The sequence below is a fragment of the Nyctereutes procyonoides genome, unplaced genomic scaffold (assembly GCF_905146905.1).
Source record: "Nyctereutes procyonoides isolate TBG_1078 unplaced genomic scaffold, NYPRO_anot_genome, whole genome shotgun sequence".
Classification (NCBI taxonomy): Eukaryota; Metazoa; Chordata; class Mammalia; order Carnivora; family Canidae; genus Nyctereutes; species Nyctereutes procyonoides.
The window spans coordinates 33,684,494-33,696,723 of NW_026575030.1; the positions used below are offsets into that span (position 1 = coordinate 33,684,494).

Below are 12,230 nucleotides of genomic sequence, written 5' to 3' on the forward strand. Positions count from 1 at the left end.
ACGAATACATGCAATTTAAAATTCCATGTATGTCCTACCAAAACATATAACATGAATAACAAAAACTATAATATCTCCTTTAAAAACCTATTAATTTTCATATCCTTGTTATAAGCAGTATCACTTTTTCTTTCTCAAAAACTGTAAATGCTACACAAACAACATAGCAACAACTGAGATAATGTACAGGAAAAAAGTATACACACATACATATATACATACAAACTTTATATACAATGGAGCATCCCTAACAAAAAATAGAAATAGGAGATGGGCGAAGCTTTGAACCTTATCTACAATGGTTATTATCCTAACGATGTCTTTAAAATATTGTCTTACAATATGAGAATCTTACAACGTGATCAATAAAATCAGATGAAAAACAGCACTGGAAAAACAATTATTTTCAAACTAAAATGCATCTAAGCAGTAAAAAATTCTTACTGAAAACATCATGGATAGCATCAATAGAACTGAATCATAGCTAAATTAATCAAACTGGAAAAGTAGTTGTTTGTCTCTAAGTATTGCACATTTTGAGGTATAAATTTCCACAATCGTCCAGCCTATTTTCAAGGTCTAAAAAAGAGTAAGTCTAAATAATTTTAAGTTGGAGAGCAACTTTAAAGTCACTATCCATTCTTTACAAATAAAAAATATTTCAGTTAAATGAAATTTCCATGAAGATATTTTTAAAAATTAAGAAAGAAAATGTCAACAAGGAAAAGCTGTAAGAATATACGAATACTAAATATTCAAACTAACAAGTTGGACACAGAATTATGTCGAAGGAAGAAAATTAAAATGCATATGTTTAAAAAGCAAATGTTATCATTTACTTACACTGTATATCTAATATGAAAGAATATCGGATGTCCTTTTCCAAGGCTGGATGTTTTACAACACAAGTAATCCGCCTTCCTCTAGCAAATCTGGTTGGAAACACCTTGTACTGGCTGACAATTGTTGCGGTTTCATTTGGAAAAGAAGTTGTAGTGGATTCCATTTCACCAAGATCACCTTCCCAGTCAATATGTGCAACTGGTTTCCCCGTGGCTGCGATACAGATGGCTGCTACCGTTTCATTTCCTCCATCAATTAAAGAATCTGGCCCTTTAATCAGGCTCACAGTGGGTTCAACTGTTTAAATTTTAAAAAATAATTAGTTACATTTCAAAAAATAACATATTACACCTTTCCAAGCCCTAACTAGCCATATTTCATAAACTTAGGGGCAAATGCATATAAAAACTACACACACACACTTTTAAGTAATGCCAACACCCGCTGGATTCTTGGAAGAAGAGAAGAAAGAAGAACATCATGAGCCAAGACAAACAAGAAGTTCAGTAAGACTTGAAAACCTCGAAGACCATTCTCCCTAGAAGAAATATATTTTTCTTTACAGGGACTGATGAGTACTCCCCAAAGTTAGTATATGAAAAATTCCTGTAAATTAGTACCATAATTTTCATTATGAGATAAAGTATTACTTTGAAAGAGGAAAAGATATAGTTTTAAGACACAGTGCTTCATTTTGCAGCAAAATGTTTACAGAAAATATAAATTAGGTTACCAGTATGGAACCTATACTGTTAAAATGTAATGTCAATAATACTTACATCTACTAGAATGTGTATCCCATTACCTTTTTCTAATATAAGAAAGCTCTTCAGCAGGTGAAAGTAACCTTAATGTTTAGACCCTTTCAATCTACTTTCATATATCCTAGCTATCTCTTCACATTTTCCAGCAAATTTCATGTGCTTCTTTCTGCAAAAATTCCTTAGTCTCACCTCATGAATTATTTATCTCAAGCTTATAGTTTCTCTGTATATTTTTATATCTGTATATTTTTATATCTCAATTATTTTATTCATTTCCCAAATTTTCAACTAGTTCTTTCAATACCATCTTTCTTGATTTGTATCTACCTATTTTTGTTTCATAATTTACTCAAGAGATATTAATTTTAATTATTGTACTGTTTATTTACCATTGGACACTGGTGCTATTTCCTGTTTAGTATAAACAATTTTATAAGAAACATGAATTCTCATTCATGTATCTTTGTTTATTTGTGCAGGTGTTTTTCTAGTTTGTCCTTTGTAGTGAAATTGCTACTACGATTTTTATTTTCAACTTTACCAGATAATGTCAAGAAGATTTCCAAAGTGCCAATTTACTCCCAATCCTAGAGCTCCTATTGGTCTAGCGACTCATCACACTTGATATTGCCTGACTTCTCAATGTCTGTCCCTCTTGTATGTATATAAGGGCAGATCACTGAGACTGTATTGTTTAACTTCTCCTATTATGAATGATGTTAAAGGTCTTTCCACGTTTACAGTCCATTTGGAATTCCTTCTTCTGCAAAATGTCTATTAAAGCCAATTGCTTTTTCTTATTGATTTGGAAGGAGAGTCCTTTTTTGGTTATATGTGGTAAAAATATCCTCTACCAATTTAAAGCTTGTCTTTTTGCCCTATGGCATGTTTTAATGAGCAGAAGTTTTTAATTCAAATGTACTAAAACTTATCAGTCTTTAATTTCCCTTTTATGGTTAACTGCTTTTATACACTAAAAATGACTTCTCTACTTCAAGGCCAATTACTATGTGATTTTTCTTGTTCTCTGCAGAACTTTTATAGATTGACTTATCTCTTCAAATGTTAAACAATACTGTTTAATAGTCTCTGTCTGATAATTCCAACATCCTATAACTTTGCAGGTCAGTTTCTTTTGTCTTATTTGTGTAAGCTGCTGCTTGTGGGATCTTCTTTACTTGTATACCTACCTGCCTATTCAAAGAGACTACTATAATGCCTGTTTGGATAATTAAGGTAGAAATAATCTGAGGTCTAGAATAAAGGAACTGTTCCTCCAGAAAATATCTGAGTTTTCTTCTGTCAAACTCTTGAAATCACTTATCAGGCCAGGATCTCCTGAATTTAGGATCAAATCGCTCAGGTCATTATAAACCTATAAGTCTATAAGTAGGCTGGTTTACTTCTAGTTTTCTACTATTCTGAAAATGTAAGCCTTTGGATACCAGGTGAATAAGAGAAGGGTTATTAGACATCCCATCTTGAGTAGAACTACATTTACAAATTTATGTCTCTCTTCTCAAGGAGCTCACGATTGTAGCTTAGCATTGTCAGGTGTTTCTTCTGAATTATCAAGTCTCCAGGATGAATGCAACCTTCAGTGCAAGGCTTATTTCTATTTTCACCTTCGTCTAGATTTTGATCTACTTGTATTTCTCACTATGTTCTTACTTCTTTGAAGCTTTCAATGGTATATTTTACCCCTATGGAAGAGTTGGTCTGAATAAATTATGCCATCATTAATAGAAGCTTTTATCTTTGAGGAACCTAAAAATTTGTTTTAAAGTCAATTTTAAGTTACAGTATCTGTTTTTTCTAAAGAAAATCAATCTCCTGGTTATAGACTTGACTGGCTTTCTAAAGTTACTTTCCTCATATAGTTCAATGTTTTAGTTTCTCTGTCCCCTTCCTTGTCTAGCAGTTTTGCTGCTGGTTCCTCTTTGCTACCAGTTCTCTACATACTCTGAATGGAGGGAACATGGTTTTCCCTGCCCTGTGTGATTGTTGGATAGATCTACTACTTTCTCCTGGTTCTTTCCCCAACCTCAAAAGTTTCCTCTCCCATGGACACAGAGCAGTTCTAACCCAAAGACTTCAGAGCGCCCTTCTGTAGATGTCTAAAGCACACACTCACTCTCTGATTTCCAGTATTCTGCTGGAAAGTATTTTGCTCCACAAATCCTAATCACTTATCCTCCCTGAATTCCAGTGTGTCTCTTTTACTTCCTGAGACCATCATTCTCCACTTCAATCCTTGTCACTGAGTGGTAGCCTGGAAACTTCCTCAGGAGGAAGCAAGAACTTTGGCGTCCTTTTTTCAAGGATAATTCTACACTGCCTATTGTCCAATGACTAAAAACGTTTTTTATTTGCCTGCTTTCTTGTTCTTAAAAAAAGGGAAAATCCAGTCCCTGTTATTCCATCATACATAGCAATGGAAGTCTATTTTTTAATGGCAAAAGCAGTATTTCTAAAAATTGAGAACACACACAGAAAAATTATCCACAACTACAATATCCTAATGCAGTTATTACCATCTTCTCTTACCAGTTTCTATATGGATGTAATAATCATGGCATACCTACAATTTTTTGTTTTCCTCAAGCAGCAACCCTCCTCTTAAACATAATTTTAACAACTATATAATATCCCACCAAGTGAAGTAACCAATTGGGAAACAACTGTTCTGCTTGGGGCATTTGTTGTTAAATTTTCTCAAAGCTTTCTTGTTATGTCACATTCCCTTAATTTGATTTCTATTACCACCATTCCACTGACACTCTAATGTTACCACGTAATCTACAGGCTTACTATTTTTGTTTGCCATTCTCTTTCACTAATTTGGTAGAATTTGAAACTTTGACACAGCTCTTCACATTCAGTTCTAAAAGAATTAAGTACTAATGCCTTCAGGGATCTATTCTAAGTAATGAATTGCCTTGTATGCTATACATTTAGAATACTAGCTGTGCACCATTCTTAGGAAAACTGAAAAAAAAAAAAGGTTATTTAAATCATGTTCATTCAATAAGGCTTAATTCTCACTGAGGAAAAAAACCTGCTAAAGTAATCTTAAAAATTTTATCTTCTCCTGATATAAGTAGTATTACTTTGACAGAGTTTTTCTCAAAGCTCTGTCTGAGCTCTTCATCTCTTATTCTTCTAATCTCTGCCCTAATAAATTCTGGGACCTGGGCCTTCAGTTACTGTTTGCATCTCCCTTAGAAACTTTTATCTTAGAAACTACCATCTAGATGATCCCTAACTTTCTTCAACTTTGAAACAAGGCTTGACTCCACAGTTTCTAACTACCTGCCTGGTATTTTTTGCCCATATATCTTCAAACTCAATAAAGCAAATGTTAATCTCATTATCTTTGCCTCCCACTCCCAACACCTCGTTTTCATTCAGACATGCCCACTGGAATTAATAGGAACATAACTTCCTCAATCACCAAGGTTCAAATTCTGTTTATGCTCAAACCTCTTGTTTCTTATAGCCAATACATTACAAAGTTTTGAGAGTTATTCCTTTGTAATAGCTCCCTTCTTCCCTCAAGTGGCAGAAATCAGAAAATTACTTTCAAGCCTTCATGGCCTCAGGGCTGAGGGATTAGGACTTTAGGACTGCTTCATTTCAATCCATCAAAAACACCAGACTGATCTTCATAAATCACAATTTTTATCACATTACTCCCTAAATCAAGTCTACTATGACTTAAATATCCCTCTAAGCAAGTGAGAAGGTGGTCAGAGCAGTGTTTCTCAAACTTCACTCTGCATATGAATCACTTAGAAATCCTACTAAAATGTAGACTTATCTAAATTCAGTAAGTCTGGGAGGGGCCTAAAATTCTGTATTTCTAAATAAACTCCCAAATGATGCCAATGCTGCTGGTTCAGGAACCACTTTACACAGCAAAGGTCTGAGGGTTAGAAGAAGGGAGTCAAGAAGTACACACATCACCTTATGCCAACTTGGCATTTCTAGTAACACAATGCTCAAATTCCCCATCATAATAGTCAATTTATTTTAATGCAGTCCTACTCAACCTTCCTAGCCTTTAATTCTTGTATTTCATATAAGTTCTCTGATCAACTAATTATTCAGTGATTCCACTATTGAGGGTTCTCAACAATGAGAGATCTCTCCCCTCCTCTCCCAGAGGACAAGTGGCAATGTCTGGAGACATTCTAAATTGTTAACTGAAAGACTGCTACAAGCACCTAGTGGGGAGAAGTCATGGATGCTGCCAAACAGTCTACAATGGACAGGACAGCTCACTACAACAAAGAATTCCAGCCTAAAATGGCAACAATACTGACACTAAAAACCACTCCACCCAAATGTATGTTGTTTTCTGCCTCCCTCCACTGGCTCATTTGTTCTCCCTTTACTTATTTCCCTTCTGCTTACCCAAAATCTACCCAAAATTCAAGGACTGGCTCAACTATTTTTTCTATACAACATTTGTAGACTAGAAGTTAAATCTATCCATTCTTACAACCTACTTAAATAACACTTAAATGGTGTATCACTGCTATGTAACTAGGAACTCTTGTAAAGGGGTTTAGAGATAAAGTTAAATTTTAGAGTACAGAGTTTGCAGTCTACCATGTGTTTATAAAGGAGAAAACACACACTAAACAGTAACTGCTGCAATAGATAAGCTCAAGATATAATGGCAAAAGAGCCAAAAAAAAAAAATCAAATTGCAAGGAGATATATATTTCAGCGATGGCTTATAAAAGGATGTGGTTTGATGAATAGCAGTTAAATACAAGAATGTCAGAAGAGAGAGCCAGGAGAAAGAGAGCAATCCAAGAAGAAAGAAAAACACATGTAGAACATAAACAGGTATTACCAGAACTGCAAATAGTTTATTACGATTATTAAATTTGTGTCGTTAGGAAAAGTGGAGCAAGAGACAGAATAGATGAAGCCAGAGACGTAGGCATGGTAAAATCAAGACTAGTCTTATACCATAAACAGCCTTGAGTTTTAAACCACTGAGTATTGTCTTAAATTAGGGGAAATTAATAAAATTTAAAGCAAAAAACCCTTTATTCCTAAGGGCTCCCTCTTCCACAAAGAATTATTTTCTAGCCAATGAACTTTGTTACTTTTTTTATGCTGATGGCCTGCACTTCATTTTTCAGATATTTATTTTATGCCTTGCCTTCTAATCAAAATATTTCTCAAAAGTATTGATTTCATAAACATGAGTTATATTTCCCCATAGCTGTTCGGGCAGTGTCTTAAACATATAAAGTCCTCAAATATTCAATTTTATTTCTATTTTTAAGTAGTAACTCTCAATATGAAAAAATACCTGACAGAGCTGGACAAAATAGCTTTCCTGCATGTCAGACACCCTGAAATTATGCCTTTAAATATTAGGGGCTGTGTACTTGTTTGCTCTTCAGGAAGCAGACACTAAGACCAAGTGAGGAGTACAAGGGCTTTTTACTGGGGTGTAAAACCCAGAAGGAAAGTGAAGAAGGAGGATTGAGGAGAGGGGAGCAGATTCTACTAAGTCCCCAAAAGACAAACAGGTAGTGGTGGAGCAAAGACTGCCCATTAAAGGAGTCCTACTTTGGGTGGAAATGGCTATGGTTGCTATTACTCCTTAATCCTTATTCTATTATTCTAAAAGTACAAACCAATATTTTCAAATTGGGGAACCTTTCACTGCAAGTGGCTATCTTCATGCTAATAAGCTCATTTTAAATTCCAACATAAATTCTAACATTTACCAGATATGAGAAAACAGAAGACTGTTCATTAGAGGAATAGCCCAAGATTCAAATAGCTATGAAATCCACAGTAGCAGAAATAAAATGTGATTTCAGAAACAAACATGAAGTATACCAATGGCTCTAAGATAAAAGTCATTTAAGTATACAGAAAAACTTATTGAAAGGTGGAAATTTAAAGTCTGAAATTTTAAGAGAGAATATTGAAAATGTCAGAAACACTCAGCACTTAATATTATAAACAAAAAGTAACCTTTATGAAGAAAGTAAAAAAGCTAAGAGCCACATAGCATTACATACATAGATAGGCAGATACAAAAGTTTGTTCAAGTTGAGAACACCTAGAATCAGAATTTTAAGACAGAACTTGAAAAATCACATTTGAATCATTTCAAATCTAAGTTTACATATATATAGTCAATCATTTTAAATTCTTACAAATACTTTTATTATAACCCTTGCGACTACCACCAAAATAAGCAATTCAGTCATACCTACCTAATACAGTTACGGTTGTAGAGGACTGAGCATTTCCAAGCGGGAATGTAACAGCTTTGCATATGTATTTTCCAGAATCAGAGAATCCTATGTTATGCAGAGTAATTGTCGCATCATTAAGTGAATAGTTTTTAAACAAAACTCTTCCCTGATATTCTCCTTGAACAGAGAATCCATACTGAGGATGATGAACTGCAACAGTCTGTGAACTTTTGCCATGGATCTTCTCCCATGAAATTTGTGTTATAGTTTCATTTACTTCAATTAAACACTTCAATGAAACATTCTTTCCCCATACTGCTGTGACATGTGGCTCCACAATAATTGGCCCAGCTAAGGCACCTATGGGGGAAAAAATAGTTCTTAAAATAAGAAAAAATGATTATACTAATTATAAAAAATTATACTAAATGTTAATACTAACATACATTCTTCCTCCATTCTTGTCTCCCTCTGTCCCTCCCACTTGCCCTTCTATAGGTGCAAGTACACACAGACACACACACAACACGCACGCACACGCACACACACACACTTATGACTAAATAACAGAAAGGACTCAAAAGAGGAAGATGTTCATGGCCTGAATGTTAGACCCAAAGAGTGACACTCAAATAAATCAAATACCTGCCGGTATGTGCCGCAGTGGAAAAAGCACTAGATTGGGCCAAGACTAAGCTTGGAAGATCATTCCCCAGTCAAGCCTCCAGATGAGATCCCAGCCCTAACTGACACCTTGACTGCAGTCTTGTGAAAGACTCTTAAGCAAAGAACCCAGCTGAATCATGCATGAATTCCTGACATAAAGAGAGATAATATGCATGTTGTTTTAAAGCTACTAAGTTTTAGGGTAACTTATTAGCAATAGATAGCTAATACATGCAGGATCTGTCAAACCAAATATAATACCAAAGTATCTTCTCCTAGAAGGCTCTTCTATCAAAAATCTCTATAAAAAACTCGATTTAAGATAGACCAACTACCAGAAGGCATTAATTTCTTTAAAATTTATGTAAATGTGAAATCAATTTTTTTCTATTTTGTGGATGAAGAAAAAAGATTCCACGAGCAAAAGTTAAAATCAAATGATATCAAACTTCTCCCGTGTATTACTGACTTCCTTCCTGAAAGCAATGAGCCAAATCTAAATTATTTTAAGAATAATTAAGACTAACATTTATGAATACTAGAGTCAGGCAAAGATGCTGCTCATTGACAAATATATTAGAACATAAAATAGAAGCCCTTGGAAAGTTTATGACTCATGTCTCCTGACAAATATTCAAATTCAGAAGTAAACCAATATAACGCTCAAATACAAAAACTGTATAAACAATACATTGTATGAATAATATCTTTAAATTTTGAAGTTATGTCTATTTATATTTTTAAATAAATACAAAAATGTAGCAGAGATCACTTAAAAAATAACCAAAAATGATGTGTTTAAACATGTTCAAGCAGTTCTAAACTACAACAAAACTTCACAAAGTATTATTTCTATGAGCCCTTTTTGGGAGAAAAAAACCATAAATGATAAATAAAATATAAATAAATAGGAAAACTGTGCCATTTAAATCAAAAATGAATTTAAGAAATAGTAAACAAACAAGAGATGAGTGAAGATGTATTCCAAAAAAAGGACAGACAATTCACACTAACTAAACAGTTACAGAAGAAAAAAGGGTTTTATTAACCATTGCCCTAAAAAGGTATCAAGTTCTCAAAATTTACCATTGTGCTCTATTATACTTTCAAGAGTAGATAATTACCAAACTTTTAAAATTAATCCAAAACATATAATGGATTACATATTACAGTATTACATATTATAATATTGTAATGTATCTTAGCAAGCTACCATAAGTCTAGTATTAATCAGAAAACATGCAAATAAAAGAATTTATGAATATTAAAATTTTCATATATTATGAATACCCAGCTTTGTGTTTTAAAAAACACAATGACCAAGTAGAATATTCCAAGAATATAAGGATATTTTTAAACTATTTATCACACTGAAAGGTCACACTGACTTTCCCATTCAATGCTGAAAAGGCATTTACTAAAACTTAGCATTCATCATCTGATTTTTTTAAAAATATCTAATGGAGAAAAGAAGGATTCCTAATAATAAAGTGGATTCTTCTCAAATCAGTGGCCATCATCACACTAAACTAGAAAAAAGAGGTACTGCTATTAAAAAAAGATCAAGACAAAATGGTACAGTATCATTATCACTGTTCAACTAACAATGGAAATTCCAGCACAGGGAGGGAGGGAAGGGAGGGAAGGGAGGGAAGGGAGGGAAGGGAGGGAAGGGAGGAAGGAAGGGAGGGAAGGGAGGAAGGAAGGAAGGAAGGAAGGAAGGAAGGAAGGAAGGAAGGAAGGAAGGAAGGAAGGAAAAAGGAAAAGCATTACAAAGGAACAGACAGAATTATTATCTGAAAACCCTATTACCTGAAAAATCTAAAGACAAGTAAAGTTCTATTAGAGCAAATATGGGTGCATAACAAACATGCAAAGTATACCCAAAATATACAATCAACCTGTTATGTTATGATAGATGATAACCTTTACAACCTTACTATATAAAATACAATATTTGCAAAACATTAATATTTCAAATACCCATGAAAAAAGTTGTAATAAAACTGTAAACATGAGCAACTGACTTGAATAAATGTAAGATATGTCACGTTCCTAAAATAAAATACTATCTAGACATCATATCTCCCCATAACACACAAATTCAATGCAACTGCAGTGAAAACTGTATAAAAAAAATTCTTGAAACTAGACTAGGGACAACAGCTAAGAAACAGTTCAAAAACATCAATGGCCCAGTTGGAAAGAGGGGAAATGCTAAAGTAAAAATAATAAAAAGCTTACTATTAGTATCCAAAAACAATTTAAAGTACACAAACTGATCAACATATGTGTATGTTATTACTGATATATAACAAAGTATTTTGTATGAGTGGGGAAATACTGAATTAGTTAAGATGCTTAAAGAGCAAGAGTTATTAAATAATTAGAAATAGATCCCTGCTACACACACACACACACACACACAGACTGAAGATCAAAATGTAAAAAAGTCACACGTGCCTGCACATATACTGACAATAACTTTATATATTCTAGCAGATAACATTAATTACTCCAAGAAAATGGGATAATGAGGATTAAAGAAAGAACTTCGAGTTTTTAAAATGTTGTATTCCTCTTTGATGTCAAAATCACTTATAATAAGTAATGTTCATAACAAAAGCAAATTAAAAATAAAAATAAACAGAATTATATCCTCCTCAGATAAAAGTGGAGAGGAAACAGGATAAGGTATTATGGACTGAGTATTTGCACTTTCCAAAATTTTTACATTGCAGCCCTAGTCTCTGAGTAATAATATCTATAGACGGAGCCCTAGTATAGTAATCAGGTTTATATGAGGTCAGGAAGTAGAGCCCCCACAGTGACATTAGCGTTTATATAAGAAAAGGAAGAGATACAAGCTCTCTACCATGTGACGACAAAGCGAGAATGTGGCTGTCTACAAGTCAAGAAGATGGTCCTCACCAGGAGCTGAATCTGCTTACACCTTAACCTTAGACTTCTCAGCCTCTCAAATTATGAGAAATACATATCTGTTGTTTAAGCCCTCCAATCCATAGTGCTTTGTTATATAGCAATCAAATCTAAGACATTAAGTATCAGAATAACCTGGCAGGGGTAGTGCTAAATCATACCTCCTTACAACTGGTAACAACTACCGCCTAGTGAGCCACCGTTACTAAAGAGAGTACTGGACAAGAAAAAGAAAAACAAATCTGCTGAATCAAAAACATATTTACAATATTTACATATATTCTATAATATTTAAAGAGGGAAAGTCATTCTCAGCATAAAAGAAAAAAGTAAAAAAACAAACAAACAAACAAAAAAAAAACCTAGAAAAACGTTGATAGATTTGGTCAGAAAACCTAACGCCCTAAAGAGCTTAAGCAAATTCAAACCACTACAAATGGCTATTTTCAGTAAGTGTTTAATTTTACTCAGAAATATTAATATAACTATCAGGTTTTTCTTTTTCATCTTTTGTTTTACTATCTAGGAGATAATGATTAATTTTTACTTTCCAATTTTTCTACAAAATTATTCTGAGTAGTTTTTTGTGGCAAAAGTAAATTTGTTTCAACCCTTAAACTTGTGAGCAAGTACTGACAATCTGATAATTTGGTTCTCCCTTAGATTCCATGAGCTTCTAATGATATATACCTACTTTTTTGCGTTTTAGTCAGCTACAATTAGTTTCTGTAGCCTAAAAACAAGTATCTAATGTATTTCCAATCCTAGACTAAATTCAAAA

General features: G+C 33.6%; 1 protein-coding gene across 2 annotated transcripts in view; it reads right to left on the bottom strand.

Annotated features, from left to right (window-relative positions):
- NECTIN3 (nectin cell adhesion molecule 3) overlaps positions 1 to 12,230 on the bottom strand; it is a 117,055-nt gene that overhangs the window by 70,235 nt on the left and 34,590 nt on the right. For both annotated transcript variants that reach the window (XM_055316190.1, XM_055316189.1), the window contains exons 2-3: positions 7,862 to 8,203; positions 844 to 1,140 (exon numbers count right to left, since the gene is read on the bottom strand). In XM_055316190.1, coding sequence (XP_055172165.1) covers positions 844 to 1,140; positions 7,862 to 8,203 — 639 coding nt within the window. The remainder of the gene's footprint in view (positions 1 to 843; positions 1,141 to 7,861; positions 8,204 to 12,230) is intronic.